Below are 17,652 nucleotides of genomic sequence, written 5' to 3' on the forward strand. Positions count from 1 at the left end.
TTTGTCAGGTAGTTTGATCATAGATCCTAGTAATGAACAAGAGTTTAATTCAAGACTAAGCAGTTAATATTAAAGATGTTCTGCACATTTACAGACAAAGCAGCTGGCTTTATAGTTTACTGTTTCACAGCAATCAATGAGAGTGTCATCAAGTCATACAAATATTTTTTACAAAATAAGTAAAATAAGAGCAGGAGAGCAATCCTATGGCCTCTAGACAGCATCTGCGGGGCCATAGGATTTTTCGGATTCCTGGATCCGAGGTTAGAAACAGCACTCCAACCTCGAACCCGGGGGTCCGAGCTCCCCCTCCCCATTGCAGCCAGTGTGGAGAGAACCGCACTGGCAGCCTTTCCGAGGTCATACAGACCTTGGAGGCAACCTCGGAGGGAAGAGAAAGGGGGCGATTCTGTGGGTGGGGAGGGGGACTGGGACTGGGGAAGCAGGGATATGAGCCCTCCACAGCCTCCTTCCCCCCTCTCCACATAGGCCTAGCGAGACAGGAAAAGATGCCTGTCTAGGAAAAATGCAAAGGCGGGGAAGTGCAGAGGCGAAGATCATCTCCGTGTTTCTCCCGCTCTGCATGGGATGGCCGTCAGCCTCCAAGTTCAGAGGCTGACGGGCATCTGGATAGGATTGTCCTGAGGTGATTAATATTAAAGGTTTACTGTGCATGTTCTTACAAATCATCTGGCTTTGAACATCTCTTCTGTTGAACGTTGACTACACATGCTCAGAATCCTATTTAAAATTCCAAGCTAAAGAAGCCCTTCTTTGGGAAATGGCACTCAATCTGTAATACCGCTGAACATGACAAGCTAGACAATTTAATACACAAAATCAGGTGATCACAAATTACAGTCACATGGGGGGTGGGTTCAAACACCCCTCCCAGGAATGAAGGAATGCATGATGGGAGTCATGGATCAATGAGCAAGGAGCTGGAGCAAAGGTTCTAAGCTTTTATTAACCCTGCAATGGTCCAGGAGGAGACTGAGGGCTTGCATCAGTACTGTCAACTACCTCCCTTCATGGTTCAGCAGTGTTGGGGGACGGGGTGGAGGGATCTGAGTACTGTGTATCCAGACCCTCCCCCGCTTCAAACGTGCCATGCCCCCACTCTGCCCACAGGTAAGAGCTGTCGATCTTTCCATGTGTTAGGGATCTAAGACTGGATCCCTCACTCTAAGATGAGAGCTCTGTCTCTGGCTTTGGAGTGGGGGTGATCCAATCTCTCCTATGGCCATAGGATTGCAGGCTAAAGACAACCTTACGCACAGAGCATTATGGTGCTCTAGCCTGATGTAATCAGTGTACAGCTAACCAAAGCTAGTTCTGCCTTCTTCAGGTAAGGTTGCAGCTAGTGAATCAGTCCAAATCCAGATGGGGAGGATGGAGTGCCTGGGACCAGCAAAGATGCTCCACATTGTCCTGGTCCTGTATTGTCTTATGAAGCATCTGAGCCCTACTGTACTGCTAGAGGAATCCTCCCATTTGTTGCTTACATCAGTAGCTGACAGGATGGGTTAAACAGCGGGAGAGTGCTGCTGCCGTTAATGACTTGGCATGTGGTGCTTGTAGCCATGTTTCTTAGCACCACTGTGATTGATCATTGTGCCAGAAATGAAAAATATCAAAGCAAGTTTTGAAAACAATCCATTTTGTAGATTTTTTAAAAGGCATCAAGAAACAGAGCATCTTGGCAGGGTGGGGCAAGGGAACGTACTGATTCTGAGCTATCAGAACACTTGGGAACTCTGGCAGGCATATAAGGAAATAATTATGAACAAGCTACTATTAACTGAGACAAGAACAAATGTGTTAAGTATCCAGACATCTACCATGCCACTGCTTGGTGCAGGGCCGGCCCTTCCATGAGGCAGGTGAATCCTCCGCCTCAGGGTGCAGACCCTGAAGGTCAGCAGATTCTGCCAATGGGAAAACTGCACACTCTGCCTGATGCTCCAGAAAGACGTACTGGCTGCTCTCCTGCTGCAGCAACAGCAGCTGACCCAGCTCTATGGAGTGCCACCTGTCCAATGTCTCACTTTGAGGACCCCTCAGAGCATGGCATCAGGCAGGTGGACCCTCTGGCAAGCCCGGCTGGTCACTCAGAAGAGACAGTGGCCAGAAAGCCTGGCCCAATTGCTTTGCAGGCGATCTCCAGGGCTATCTCCCCCACAATGCCTCACTTTCATGAAGGACCTTAGAGTGAGGCAGTGGGGGAGAGGCCTGTGGCACGTCACAGCTGCCACAGCAGGGAGAAGAGAAGGCACTGATGGTGGTCACCACTGCCATCATTGACAGGGGGAGGAGGATAAGGCAGGCCACGGCAGGCCAGCAACCTCCAACACTATTGTCAAGGAAGGGAGGAGGAGAGGAGAGAAAAGGGGACTGTGGCTGTTGTTGTCACAGCTGGGAGGAGAGAGGGCAGTGGCAGGGGGGAGGCATTGGGCAGCCATCAACGTCATCATTGAAGTGGGGGGGGGACAGGAGCAGGCAGAAGAGGAGGGTGGGTGGTAGCAGCAGTGACACGACCCCCTGCCTCAGGCGGCAAGAGGTCTTGCATTTGCCTTGGCTTGGTGTTCAGGATTCTGTAGTAACAGAGATTCAGTAGTCTCTCATTTTCACTCAAAATAGCCACAGTGTCATAGGAATTAACTTAAACTATTTGAGTATAAAACACAGCAGAGGTCTAGAACCTCCTAACTACAATCACCCACCTTAATTGGGTGATTTCCCTCGCTCTCTTCAACAGTGATTTATCTGTCAGGCAGAGTGATGCTCTCAGCCCCAAAATTACCTCACACTTGTCTCAGTTGAGTTTCCTCCTACCCCTACCCCACTGTCAGGAAGCTTGACTTACATGATAAGGACCCATTGACTTCAATGGACTGGGTTAGTTAACAGCTAATTTAAAAAACAACACTGAGCTCATCTCAATAAAATTTAGCCTATTTACTGGCTATTTACAAAATCCAGTCTATGCAGTCATTCCCAGCTCTCTAACTTCTTTTCTCCTAAACTCTAGACCTCAGAAAAAAGGGGGGGGAGTACCCCCCTCTCTTCCCGGGAGGGGGAGAAGGAGCCATTTGTGCACAGTGAGGTCACTGTGCGCAAATGGCTCCAAGAGGAGGACAGCTTCAGGAGGAGGAGAGACCCGCGCACAGCAGCAGTGGGTGGCAGTGGGGACTCCTGCCATCACTGCCTGCCACTGTGCACAGACCCCTTGCACTCTCCTGCTGCCGCCGTGGGGATTCCTCGCTAATGCAAGCTGGGCCCGAGGCTTGGGTGAAATTCATCACGCCCCAAGAGGGCCAGATTTTCCCATGTCGGACATCCCGAACTACATTGTAGTCTTTCTGGTGCCAGGTAAAGACCTTTTTATCTTCCCAGGCTTTTTAGTTCTTCATTTTTTAAAAAAATATGTGTTCCTGTGCTTTCAGATTGTTCCCTGCTGCAGATTTTTACTCTAGCTTTATTCCGTTTAAAACTTGGGGGGAGCAATCCTATGGCTGCTAGTCAGCAAGCTAGACGGCCATAGAAGATGTTGGTTTCCGGGAACCGACCTCAGAGCCTGCGCTCTGAGGTCGGTTCCCGGAGAACCGACCTCCCCCCATTCTGCGCTGCCTTGCAGGCAGCATGGAATGGCCCCATTGCTCCATGCTCTGAAGATGAGCGCAGAGCGGCCAAAACAGGGAGATCTGAGGGGCGTTCCAGGGCGGGAAAGGCAGAAATGCCGGTACGACACATCCTATATGTTATCCGGCAGCCTCCTCCCCGGCTCTGTCATCCCGCAGCTAGACAGCCGAAATCAGCTGTCTAGCCGCAAATGCAGGGCAGGAGAAGCGCTTCTCCTACCCTGCATTAGATAGGTGGTCACCTTCAAGTTCGGAGGTGGCCTCCTATCCCCATAGGATTACGCCCTTAAAGGTTTTATATTATACAATCATAGAGTCATATGGTTGGAAGGGGCCTTTATGTTTTATCACGTTGTATTTTAAAGATTTAATTTTTGTGAATTGCCCAGAAGGCTTTAACTATTGGGCTGTATAAAAATTGAATAGATAAATAAATAATACACTGAATGCTCATTAAAACAGTTGTGGGAATCTAGCCCAATTCAGTTATTCTCCTTGCATGTAAACTCTACACATGAAGAGGAGGAGCAGGGATGAGTTTGCTCCATCCTTCTCCCTTGCCATTCTCATAGTTTTCTACATAAGGAAGGCAACTGTCTGCAGAGAACAGCTTATTCCATCCCCATGGAGGTTGCCTGTGAGATTTTAGAATCCTGATTTTTCAGGATTATCATAAGAATGCAAGAAGAGCCATGCTAGATCAGTCCAGATCTAGTCTAACTTTCTGTTCACATTGTGGCTATCTGCCTGTAGGAAAGCCACAAGTAGGACGTGAGTGCAACAGCACCCTCCTGCCCATGTTCCCCAGCAACTGGTATATACAGGCATACTGCCTCTGATACTGGAGGTAGCATACAGCCATACTGACTAGTAGCCATTGATAGCTTTCTCCTCCAGGTATTTATCTAATCCCCTTTTAAAGCCATTACTATATTTTGTGGTAGCGAATTCTATAGTTTAACTATGCACTGTGTGAAGAAGTACTTCATTTTATTTGTCCTGAATCACCCGCCAATCAATTTCATGGGATGACACTAGGTTGTAGTATTATGAGGGAGAAAAATCTCTCCCTATCTACTTTCTCCACACCATGCATAATTTTGTACACCTCTATCATGTGTCCCTTCACTCACCTTTCCTCTAAGCTCACAGTCCCAGATGTTGTAACCTTTCCTTGTAGGGGAGTTGCTCCAGCCCCTTGATCATTTTAGTTGCCCTTTTTTTGCCCTTTTGCCAACTCTACGATATCCATTTTAGGTACAGTGACCAAAACTATACACAGTATTCCAATACATTTGCATAAGGGCAGTATGATACTGGCAACTTTATTTTCGATTCTTTTTCTAATTATGGTTAACATGGAATTTGCCTTTTTCACAACAGCTGCACACTGTGTCAACATTTTCATCAAGCTGTCCACCACACCGAGATCTCTTTCTTGCTCAGTCACCACTAGCTTAGATTCCATCAGTGTTTACGAGAAGTTGGGATTTTTTTGCCCCAACATGCATCACTTTGCTTACATTGAACCACATTTGGTTCAATTGCTTACACTGAACCTCAATTGCCATGTTGATGTCCATTCTTCCAGTTTGGAGAGATCCTTTTGGAGCTCATTGCAATCCCTTTTTGTTTTTACCACTCTAAGGGTGCAGTCCTATGGGGATAGGCGACCGCCTATCCAATGCAGGGCAGGAGAAGCACAGAGGGGATTGTTCCTTCCACGCTTCTCCTGCCCTGCATTTGTGGCTAGACAACCAATTTTGGCTGTCTAGCCGTGGGAGGGTGAGCAGGGGAGGAGGCTGCCAGACGACACATAGGATGTGTCGTACCGATATTTCCACCCTCCCTGCCCCAGAAGGCCCCCCGGAATGCCCCATTTTGGTCGCTCTGCACTCTGAGGTCGGTTCCCAGAAAACCAGATATCCTAGGGCCGCCTAGCCAATGACTAGTGGCCACAGGATTGCTCCCTAAATAACTTGGAATCATCAACAAACTTGGTCACCTCACTGCTCATTCCTAATTCCAGATCATTAATGAACAAGTTAAAAAGCATTGGCTCCAGTACAGATTCCTATGGGACCTCTCTGTTTACATCCCTCCATTTATTCCTTCTGCTTTCTGTTCTTCAACTAGTTCCTGATCCATATGAAGACATCTCCCCTTATTCCCTGACTCTAGGTTTGCTTAGGAGTCTTTGGTGACTTTGTCAAAAGCCTTACAGAAGTCCAAGTAAACATTGGCTACCGGATCACCCCTGTCCACATGTTTATTGACACTCTCAAGAGCTAGTGAGACATGATTTACCATTATGGAAGGTATGCTTATTCTTTTTCAGCAGGGTTTATGCTTCTATATGCTAACTAATTTTATCTTTAATAATGCTTTCCACTAATTTACCTGGAACAGATATTAAGCTCATCAGCCTGTAATTTCCCTGATCTCCCCTGGATCCCTTTTAAAAAATTAGCATTACATTGGCCATTCTCCAGTCCACTGATACAGTGACTGATCTTAGGGATGTTAGATATTTTTCTTAGAAGATCAGCAATTTCACACCGGAGTTCTTTAAAGACACTAGAATGGATACTATGTGGGTCCAATTATTTGTTAGCTTTCAATTGGTCAATAAGATTGAGAACTTCATCTCTTGTAAACATTATTTGCCTGAATTCCTCAGACTCCCTTCCTGAAAACATCTGTTCAGGCACAGGTATCTGCCCTACATCTTGTGCAGTTAAGACTGATTAACAGAATTCATTCAGCTTCTCCGCAATATCCTCCTTTAGTATTCCTTTAACTCCATTGTGTATCCAGTGGTCCAACTGCCTCTCTAGCTTGTTTCCTGCTTCTGATATATTTATTAGAGAAATGCTCCTCAAAATGCTTTTTTTCATCTCTTATTGTCCGGTTGGATTTCCTTTGTGCAATTGTCTGTTCCTTTTTGTTCTCCTCATTTGAGCAAGTCCTCCATTTTCTGAAGGAAGCCTTATTTTCTCTAATAGCTTCCTTAATACTTGTTAACCATGCCTCCTAGTGACCTCCTGGACTCGGCACTCCCTTTTCTGACCTGCAGTACATACTCTGAGTTTCTATTATTGTGATTTTGAATAACCTCCAAGCTTTTTGGAGAGATGTAGCCCTCTTGACTCCCTCTTTCATCTTCCTTTTTACCAGTCCCTCATTTTAGAGGAGTTTCCTCTTTCAAAGTCAAATGTGACTGTATTGGACTTAATTGACAATTTTTCACTTAAATAACAATGACATTTGATGGTACTGTGGTCACTGTTTCCATTTGGTTCAACAACATTTGCATCTTGTGCTAGGTCCTGGGTGGAACCACTTAGTATTAAGTCCAGGGTCATCTCCTCTCTGGCTGGTTACATGACTGACTATTCTAGGGCACAGTCATGTAAGACATTGAGAAATGTAACCTCTTTGTCATGACTGGAATATGTATTTATCCAGTCAATGCAGGGGTAATTTAAGCCACCAATTACTACAAGAGTTCTTCATTAGGATGCCTCCCTGATTTCAATTTCCATCTCAACGGCACTCTGTTTCTGAGTCTGCCCCTTTCAGAGTTTCTAGTTTGTTTGACACTATGGCCTCTTTGATGTATAGAGTGATGCTACCTCCATTATGCCCTACCCTGTCCTTCCTATACAGTTTATATCCAGAGATCATAGAACAGTCATAGAATAGTAGGGTTGGAAGGGGCCTATAAGACCATCGAATCCAACCCCCAGATGACCATATCACACTCATTCCCTCCATTCCACAGATTCTAAAATCTAACTACAGTCACCCTCCAAGTATAGAGGGTGATAAGAATTATGAAGGGGCATGAGCTTAAGCGCTCATCCCCACTCCTCCTCATGTGTGGAACTTACATGTTGCTTGTTGCATTTCTGCTTTCAGAAAGGTGACTTGAGGCCCTGATCCTTCTGCTTCCCTTGCCTGTGCATTCCACACACACCCATTCCCTGAGGGTCAAACTACATGCTACTGTTAAGATGTAGCTAGCTCTTTTTTTCTTTTCTTTTTTACTCAAAAGTTTTCTTTTTTTAGTCAAAAGTAAGCACGTGGGTTACTTTTGACTAAAAAAACAGCGTTCCGTGCACCTCGGTGTTCAGTCATGCCGGCCACATGACCACGGAAGCATCTTCGGACAGCACTGGCTCTTTGACTTAGAAATGGAGATGAGCACCACACCCTAGAGTCAGACACGACTGGTTGGGGGCACCTTTACCTTTAAGCACATGGGACCTAATATGTACCAGGACCATGGAGTGGAAGGTAGGGGGGCATTAACACTTTGCCCTACACCTACAATTTACATTACAACTGAATGCCTTTTTGGGAATGTAAACTGGAGGCATGAGGGATCTGATCCAGACTGGGACAACAGATCGGGAGAAAGAGCTAAAGTCCCCCTCCCCCATGCTAGGGTCCCAATCTGTACAGCAATGTGTAAACTGACCTTGTGAGGTCACATTCTATAACCAAAGTAATAGGAATTGCACATAGAATGCAGCAGATTTCAACACGGAATCCCTTGGAAAACACTGGAGTTCTGGCATCATTCTAGCTTCAGAATGAAACTGAGCATGCACGGATAAACGTTGTTAGCAGTTGCTGCCATAAGCTTTAATGGGGAAGAAAAACCTCAATAACTTTAAAAACTTCACTAAACCTTTATTCACTAAGCCTGAATAAAGTACGTGAGTAGCTTTCACCAAAATTTGAAAGAAATATATGATATGACATGCCACAAATTGTAGTAAAAGGGGGAAATGTCAATTTTCAGCAATTTTTAACTTGCTGTACCTGTGGCAATTTGTACTGGATTGGTTTGAAATTTGAACAATTGTAAACTTCATCAGGTAAATCATGGGTGCCAACTTTCAAGCTATTAACTCAACAGGTGACATTTTTATAAGGAATACAATTTTGAGGCTTATAATCACAGAAACTCTTTTTTCTTTTTTTTTTGGCTTGCCTTAACAAAAATGTCCAAAATCCGTATTACCATAATACTTTTATTAGGCCAACTCAAAGATAACAAAATACTGTGCAAGCTTTCAAATCCTGCAGAACTTCTCATGAGTCAAGATGTTAAACAAAGCCCCCCCACACACACACACACACAGGGAAGGGGAGAGCAAAAAGTCTCAAGCCATGTTCAAGCCATGAAGTCTGCATTTAGTCGCAGCCATAAAATGAAATGTGGGAGGAGGCTGCAGACATTCAAATTAGGCTCAACCAGGTACAGAAATAGTTTCGGGTTACGCCTGGGACCCTCCCAAGGGTTTCTGGGGAGAAGAAACAAACAAAAATAGTTGATCCCCCATTTTTGAAAATGTAAAATCCAGCTGTTACTTAAAAACTGTTTTTATCCTTAGGCAAAACACACAGGTTTCTTGGTAGGCAGAAAACATAAGTAGGGAGAAAATAGACTGTTTTTATAGTAACAAAGCTGGAGATAATTTTGGATAATATACTATGTAAATAAAGTAAATGAAAACCAAATTGGGTAGCTTTACCTAGTAGTCCCAGAGAGAATAAAGTCCCAGATTCAGATGGTATAAGATCATCTTCCCTGCAATAACAACAAAGCAAAAATGGACCTTAATGTGCAGTCAGCAAAAATCTAAGTTAAGATACATGAATGTCATCAATTAAGACCAGAATATGTAAAACCTTAAAAACTAAAAATGGACCCATTTTAAGGTTTTATGTATTCTGATTATAATTTTTTGATGTAAAAAATCAAAATCATGTTTAGTTTTTAAGGTTTTATGTTTCTGGTTTTAATTTTTGTATATATTGTCATATGTGTCTTTTTTACATTGTCACAAAATTTTGGCATTACAGTATTTAGGTTTTGCATATCCAGGTTTTAATTGTACATTTTGGCAATATGTCTTTGCTACGTTGTTTTTAATATTTGTATTTATTAGCATTAAAACCATTTTAACTGATGATATTCAGGTCCCTTAGGTTTTTGCTGACTTATAAGATAATCTTCCTCCTGCGCAGAATCCCACCCTTGAATGGCAAAATTTGGTATACTCTAGGTCACACAAAAAAGCGAAGGTAGCCCTGCTGGCCAAAAGAATAATTCCAAAGAAATTTTTCAAAATTCGTGTCGCCATAATATCTTTATCTGGCCAGGTCAGAAAAGACCATGCAGGCTTTCAAATTCTCCACAACTCTTCACCTACTATTCTAAGAGGATGGGAGAGCAATCCTATGGCCACTAGACACTGTCTAGATGGCCATAGGATTTTTCGGTTTCAGGGAACTGAGGTCATCTGACCTCGGTTTCCAGAAACAGCGCTCCCTACCCCTGCCCCCTCGTAGCTGGCGCAGTTCTTGCCATGCTGCCACTGTCTCTGCGCTCGTAAATGGAGCAAAGGGGGTGGTCCTGGGGGCGGAATGGGGAGGAGACCACAGAAGCAGCTTTAGACAGCTTCCTATCAGGCCTCCAGACCCCTCCCCAAAGCCGCGGCTAGACGTGCGTCACAAACGCAGGGCAGCTGGAACGTGGAGAGGAACCCCTCCGTGTTCCATCCGCCTTGCACTGAATAGATGTTGGCCTCCGAGTTCGGCAGCTGGCGCCTACCTCGACAGGATTGCACCCTAACTCTCTCTATGCCATTTATAATTGGATAAACTTTTATTGTGTCATTTATTTTCTAAACTAAAAAGCCCCAACTAGTTAAGCCTTATTATGTAGGGAAAATATTGATCCTTTGAGATTCTTCAGCCCTACCATGTGCTGCGCTGGCAATATTAACACAACAACCTTTGTACGTTTGGGTCTGTGCTACTGCACTAGTGATATGAGCTGACAGGATATCATTCAGGGAGTGTGGAGGACCAGCTACGTGCTTGTATTCATCAGGAGCACACATATCTCTAGTTATCATCAGGCAACCATGACAAAAAGTTCTTAAAATACACTGTTTTTGTGTTGCAATCTAACTTTTAATATCTCCAAGAGGATGCTTTTGAATCTTGATGTGAATCTTTCCCTTCCACCCAGTGAAACCTGAAATGTCACCCCGTATCACATTGCACTATGCTGTTAAGCCAGCAACAGGCACCATTGCCAGATATGGAAAAATATCATTAGAAAGTGGGTGGAAATGCGGTGACATCTGTGCAGCATTCATAAAGGTTTTATTCACCTCACGGTCAGCTACAGCAGTGCATCCTTACTTAAAATTTCATAGTAACTGTATTTCATTATAGATTGCAACTGGCTGGCAGTCCAACAGCAATACAGTCTTGCTGGTTGCCCAACCGGAAGATATGTAGCTATACAGACAAAAACTACTCTGTATGTATGCTGTAATAGCTACGCATATTTGTAGGAGTCAGGTATAAAGCAATGTAATGCTATGGATTTAATAATAGAAATATTTATTTATTCCTACTATAACTGTATCCCACCAGCCATCCTATATGTGGCCCTGAGATCCAAAATAAGGCACTGATCAATAGCACTGATCCAGAGAAAGTTAGTGATTCAGACTGATGAGACAAGTCACTCATGACTAATTCAAGACCTGATGAAATCAATAGGACTCAAGCTGCAATCTATAGGACACATGCACCCCAATTCTATATATTTTTTTCTCAAAAGAAAGAAGAAAGAACAGCTGCAATTCTCCACATACTTACTCAGGAATAAGCCCAGTCAAACTCAGTGGGACTCCTAGGTAAACATCCATAGATTGAGTACACCGCACAAGTGCCTTAGTCTGGATTGGGGCCAATATGATGAGGAGCTTGATTTTACATATGTTTACTCTGAAGTAAGTAGTATTGAATTGAGCTAGACTTAACTGTAGCTGTGTGGTTATTATCGAAGCCTTGCAGCCCAATCTTACGCATATTTCCTTGAAAGCAAATCCCACTGATTTCAGTAGAGTTTGCTCCAGGTTAAATGGGCAAAGGATTGTAAGTTTAGAAATACAGAACGTTTTTGCAAGTTGGTCAAGTTTTCCCATTTTATGGACCCACCATACAAGCCTGCATTGACTACGAATACATTTGGGTATGTTCAAGTTCCTTGATCCTAATTATTTTACTTGGAAGTAACTCCCACTGGCAAGAACGTAAACTGAGTGGGGATGTAAACAGCAACAACCCCATGCTACCACTAGCGCCTTCTGCCCGAACCTCTTCAGGAAATACACTTCCAGGGGTCTCCACGATGGATTCAATCTGATGGGGTCCGTGGGGGCGGGGCTCCCCCGAGTGACGCAATTCAAACCGACCAATTAAAAAAAGCCAAGGCGTGGAAAGCGCAACCTCCCCGCCAAGGGCTTTAAACAGAGCTCCATTTTGTGCCGGCTCTCCGGGAGGTGGCGGCAGGATATCGATCAGTGTCCTCCGCCTCGCTGAGACGGAAGAAGTTGAGGCGTGCAAGGCGGAAAAAAGAAAGTGCCCCGTCCTACGTAGCCTTTAAAAAAAAAGAGGAGGAGGAGGAGGAGGAGGAAGAAAGGGGGGGGCTGCGGCGAAAGGAGACGGAGACCGACAGCGGCCCCTGATCCCCCGCTCGCTCGGCCGCAGTAGCTGCTCGACGGCGGGCGGCGGCGCTGGAGAGGGCGCGCGCCAGCGCTCGCCGCCGCCGCGGCGCGAGGAGGAGGAGGAGGATGAAGCAAGGAGCCGCCGCCAGCTATGGGGCTGCCGTCGCCGCCCCAGCGCCAGCCCCAGCGCCAGCCCCTGCCGTCGACCCGGGGCCGGAGCCGCCGCGCGCCGAAGCGGCGGCGGCGGCGGAGAAAGTCGTCCACTCCCGCTCGCAGGTCCTGTCCTGCGACGGCACCAAGGCGCTGGGCGACGCCTTCAAGCTGCTGGTGCCCAAGTCGACGGAGTTCATGAGCTCGGACGCCGAGCTGTGGGGCTTCCTGTGCAGCCTCAAGCACGAGTTCTCGCCGGTCATCCTGCGCAGCAAGGACGTGTACGGCTACGCCTCCTGCCGCGCCGTGGTGCCGGACCTGCCCGGGGGCGCGGCGGCGGCGGCGGGCAGGAGGGACCGGCCGTGGAGGAGAGCCGCCGCCAGGGGGAGGCGCCTGCGAGCCGCCGCCGGAGGCGACGCCCGGGGCCGGGCGGGCGGCGCGCGGAGGGCGGCCAAGAAGCGCTGCGGCGGAGCGGCGGCCCCGGCTCCCGGCGCGCCGCCGCCCGGCTCTGCCCCCTCCGTTTGCGCGGGGCGGCCAGAGCCCCCGCCGCCGCCGCCGCCCCGGACGGAGGAGGGGGCGCGAGCGTCCCCTGCCCCGGTGGCTGCGCCCTTCCCGCCGTGGGCTCCCTTTGAGGGCAGGCCCCGCGAGGAGATCTGGAAGGCGGCCACCCCCGGCCTCGCCATCAAGGTGCGCGGGAACGTGTGGAACCGGCGCAGCTTGGAAGCCATCCGGCGCAGGGCGGAGCGCATCCTGCGGGTGGACCTGGCGCCCTGGGTGAGGCTGCGCCGCTTCCCGGCGGTCGGCTGCTGAGGAAGGAGCCGCGAGCGCGCCCCCCCGCCGCTCGGCAGCCCCATGGATTGAAGGGGGGGGGAGAACCCGGACTTCGAGTCTTCCCCCCCTCGGCGTAGCGAACCAGCGACGGGAGGCGAATGTCAGTCACCTGTTTACAGTTGCTTTGGTCTGGATCGGCCTCTTTTTATTCAATGAACTGCACTTTAGGGCGGAGACTGAGGGATGTCGCCCCTTTCCCATCCCTCCACTCTTTAAATCTGGATTGGGAGCCTGCCCCCTGCTGGCCGCTGGCCTGCGTTGTACAACGAGGCTGCGACCTACGGTAAAGACTCTTCTGCTTATCCTCACAACCTTGGGCTGAGGAAGCTACTCGGCGCAGGGAGAAGATGCGGTCTCGCCTCTCCTTCGTTCAGCCTCACTACTTTCTTCCCATTGGGCTACCTCACTAGTCCGGGAAAGAGATCAGTTGCTTTCCCCTCTTCCAAAGGAACTTTCTGTCCTTCTAGCACAATAAAATGCCAACTGATTTTTCTCTTTAAGATGTAGCCGATGGACTCTTTATGTATGACTTTTGTGCTATTGCACTATATGCTCAGGGTTACTTGAATATGCTAAGTGTGTCCACTTTTGGATGACTGACTGACAAGCTTTGACCAAGGATGCTCAAGGAATGAAGACTTAACAGCTCATGGCTGATTTGATGGTGCAAAATATTTCACTCCTCCTTGTTCTTTTTTTAATTATTTTTTTTGTAAATGAGTTGGACTTGGTGATCTACAGAAACTTTTGATATAATGGTCAAATGTTTTTGTATGTAATAAAGTTTTATAGCTGAAATGAACTGGTATTTCTGTTACAGCTTCTAAAAGTGAGAGTTGTATTGGATACATCCTTTTTATATCATCTTTACTTTAGAGAAGCTCTTATCATAAGTAAAAATTAATAAAAGTTTAAAAGCAAGAATTGTATCTGTACTTTGGTTTATTGATAAGGAATATGTTTGGGTAGAACGTCTTGATACAAGGTGTTATGGGTGCTAAGGACCATTAGCATAATGTAATCCAGCAACTTGAACTGTCTAAAATATTGGTGCCTACTTGTTTTAGTAAGGATGTCAATGTGTTACCAACCAATGTACTAAGGGCTGCTTTCAGGCTTCTCTCTTGCAATAAACAAGCATGAGGTAGGTAGAGAGGTCTTTCACCAGCAGGCCCGCCTTGTTGGAATCCCTTCACCTAGAATTTGTCAGCTGGTAACATGGGTGCTACTCCAGGGATCTGGAAACTGAATTAATTTGCCCAGGAGTCAAGCTTAAAGCTAAGACAGCTGGAAATAATCCCCTTCCCCTCTTCTCATCCAGCCCCAAGGTCTCGAGGGCTAGGTCTAAAGAGCAGGGCCATTAAGTTTTGCATACAGAGCATGTAAGCACCATAGAACAGGTAGAAGCCATGAATCAGCTGGTGGTTTGGATTGTGACTCTCCAGACTTCCATACTGTTCTCAGAAATTTACTGGGAAGTGGCAAGGAAATCTCCGCAAGCCTTCCCCAGTTGCACTCCATTCTGGTAAAACGTAGGGTGATTGTGCCTCCATAAGAGCAAGAAGCCCAGAGATTTATTTATTGCGTTTATATCCCACCGTTTTTCCTCTTGCAAGGAACCCAAGGCGGTGTACATGCTCCACCTCTCCATTTTATCCTCTCAACAACCCTGTGAGGTGGGTTGGGCTGGGAGTCTGTGACTGGCCCCAAATCACCCAGTGAGCTTCCATGGCTGAGTGGGGACTAGAACCCGGAGCTCCCAGTCCAACACTCGAACCACAACACCGGCTCCCTGAGCCAGTGTGGTATAGTGGGGAAGAGTACACCACACCCTTGGGGAAGAGTAGTTTTCCCCAAGGTGGCGCCTACCAGGCTTTTTCGACTATAACTCCCAGTATTCCTGATGATTGACCATGCTGGCTGGGGCTGTTGGCATTTGAAGTCGAAAACATCTGGAGAGCACCAGCTTGGCAGAGGTTGGTCTAGAGCAGGGGGTGCAGAACCTCTTGTAGCCTGAGAGCTGGATTCAATTTCAGAGAACTTCTCGGGGGCACATTGCTGAGGTGAGTGGAGTCAAAGGCAAGAAGGGCTGGGCCACAGTTTAGCTTAAAGTTCTTACTGCCAGTAGCGAAGCCCTTGGAGAAGCAATTCAACCTTTTAGAATTGGGGAGGAACTGCACGAAAGCCAGGAAACCAAATGATTAATGGTTTGAAATGGGGTGGGGCCGGGGGAAAGGGGGCATGGTTTTGCAGGGGGACTCCTAGAGGGCCAGATCTAGCCCCCAGGCCTAGATCTGCACCCTGGTCTAGAGGATTGGATTCCTTCCCCACAGAAACTATGTAGTAAGCTGTCTGAACAAACATTTCCCTCTGAGGGTCTTTAAGGTGAAGACTTTACTGCTCTTCTCTCAAAAGCCATTACAATATAGATCTAAAGAGAGATGCAAGTTGTTTCGGTTCTCTCACAATTCTAGAAGAGATGGGCTGTTTCCAGGAGCAGCAATAAAAGAGCTGTCAGTTTTATACAGGCAAAGCTTCGACAGCTGTAGCTAAAGAAACTACCTCAAGAATTTATCAATGCTGTTAAGCCCCCCAGCTCTGCCCCAGTGGATAGCTCTGGCTGCCTGGTTCCTGGTACTATGGTTCTGAAGGTTGGAGATGTGACCAAAGGACTGTGCTCGACTCATAAAGGGACTCTTTCAAGGAGATAGGGGGGGCGGTTTTGCAGGGGGAAAGGGGAATTGCCAAAAACACCTCCCTTTTTCCTACTGGACTTCTATCAGCAGAGTGACCACACTTGGATACAACTCCAAGTCTTTAGGACACTGTCAGCCACCCTTTCTTTGTACCACAGCTTTGAATTCTTTCTCCTAAGGAACTCCTGGAACATATACTACAGAAGACCTTAGTACTGTATAAACTATGTAAATTAGCCAAGCATGTTATGACAGATACAAGCTTAAGACACTGCACTATTCTGTACATGCCATAGTTGGAGAGATTATGGTCAGAGTAAGTATTTAGATTTAAATAACTGGAGTGTATATGTTAATTCTACACAAGGGGTGCAGAACAGGCTGGGGGCTAAATCCAGCCCTCCTGAGGTCCTAACCTGGCCCTCTGGGGTTCCCCTTTTCCTCAACCAAGCCTTTTCCTCAATCACCATTTGTTGGTGGTTTTCCGGCTTTTGTGCAGTCCCCCCTCCCCCCTTTCTAAAGGGTTGAAATGCATCTCCTAAGGCTTAGTTACTGACAGTAAGAGCTTTAAGCTACATATGCTGAGTTCCGTGGTTATTTTTGGCCCAGTCCCTTTTGCCCCTCCCACCACTGGAATGCAGCCCCCAAGAGCTCCTCTGAAATGCAATTCAGCCCATGGGCCGAAAGGTTCTTCACCTCTGCTCTGCAGCTAATCTAGCTACTCCTTTCATAAAAGGTATATCTGTTTTGAGAGTTCTTGGGAAATGTTCAAACAATCAAGTGACAAAGAGTTCTTCCCGTGGTCTACAAACATGAGGGGAAGGAACACCCAAGCCCTCCAATAGTACCTTGTGTCCCTTAAACAGCGGTTTAAGCTTAGGGATTTTAGAGACTTTATAGGTTCTAATATGATAAGTATATCCTGCTAGTATTGGGTAAGGCACTAGTGGGGGAAACTTCTAGCGGGAGTTGGACAATTCAGTCCATTTAAGAAGCTTTGTCTGGAGCAGGGGTGTAGAACCTGTGGCCTTCTGAATAGTGGACTACAACTCCCATCATCCTTGACCATTGGCTATGCTGGTTGGGGCTGATAGGAGTTGGAGTATTAACATCTGGAGGGCCACAGGTTGACAAGATCTCGTTTGTATTCCTCAGTATGGGTTGGATCCTATGTGGTGTGAGTGGACTTCCCATGGTGCAATGGGACTTCCCTGTCCTCCCAGCTGTTCCAGCGGGTCCCTCAACCCCCTAGAGCAGATCTCAGGGGGCTGCAGGGGGGAGGGAAAAACCATTCCACCTGCAGTTTCTGTTTCACAAGAGGGTGACCAGCATTGGATCCAACCCTGTATGTTTGTTTTTCAAGTTCAAGGCAGAAAAAGGAAATAAAATGTGCTCTGAGCAATCCAGAACCATCATGGTATTCAGGATATTGATCAGATACTTCCCTGTGAAAAATTTACTCCAGTATATTTGTTGTTGTTTTAAATACACAGATACATAGAAATTCTCGTAATAGTAGCAGAGACTGCCCAGCAAGGGAACTTTTTGGCTCGTATGAATCTCATGGAAGCATATCTACATATTCCCACACACCAGAGACTCCACAAATACCTCAGGTGTGCTTATGAGCAATTCCTATTGATATAGAGCTCTTCCATTCTGTCTTTCTTATAGTCAGAAGGGTTTCCGAAACTTATCTGCAGGGATTCACATTTACCTGACATGTTTCACCTGGCCTTCTCTTCCGCATAGACTTCAGGGTATCCAGGTTACCCTGCTTTCACCACAAAG

General features: G+C 46.8%; 1 protein-coding gene across 1 annotated transcript; it reads left to right on the top strand.

Annotated features, from left to right (window-relative positions):
• The first annotated feature begins 12,032 nt into the window (after positions 1-12,032).
• CCDC71L (coiled-coil domain containing 71 like) lies at positions 12,033-14,072 on the top strand. Its single transcript, XM_084811838.1, has one exon. It carries the CDS (start codon positions 12,311-12,313, stop codon positions 13,142-13,144), a length of 834 nt encoding a protein of 277 aa, XP_084667964.1. The 5' UTR covers positions 12,033-12,310; the 3' UTR covers positions 13,145-14,072.
• Positions 14,073-17,652: the final 3,580 nt, after the last annotated feature.

Source organism: Heloderma suspectum, chromosome 7 (genome assembly GCF_057233095.1).
Source record: "Heloderma suspectum isolate Gila_16-S chromosome 7, 16-S_ref, whole genome shotgun sequence".
In the NCBI taxonomy this organism is placed as follows: Eukaryota; Metazoa; Chordata; class Lepidosauria; order Squamata; family Helodermatidae; genus Heloderma; species Heloderma suspectum.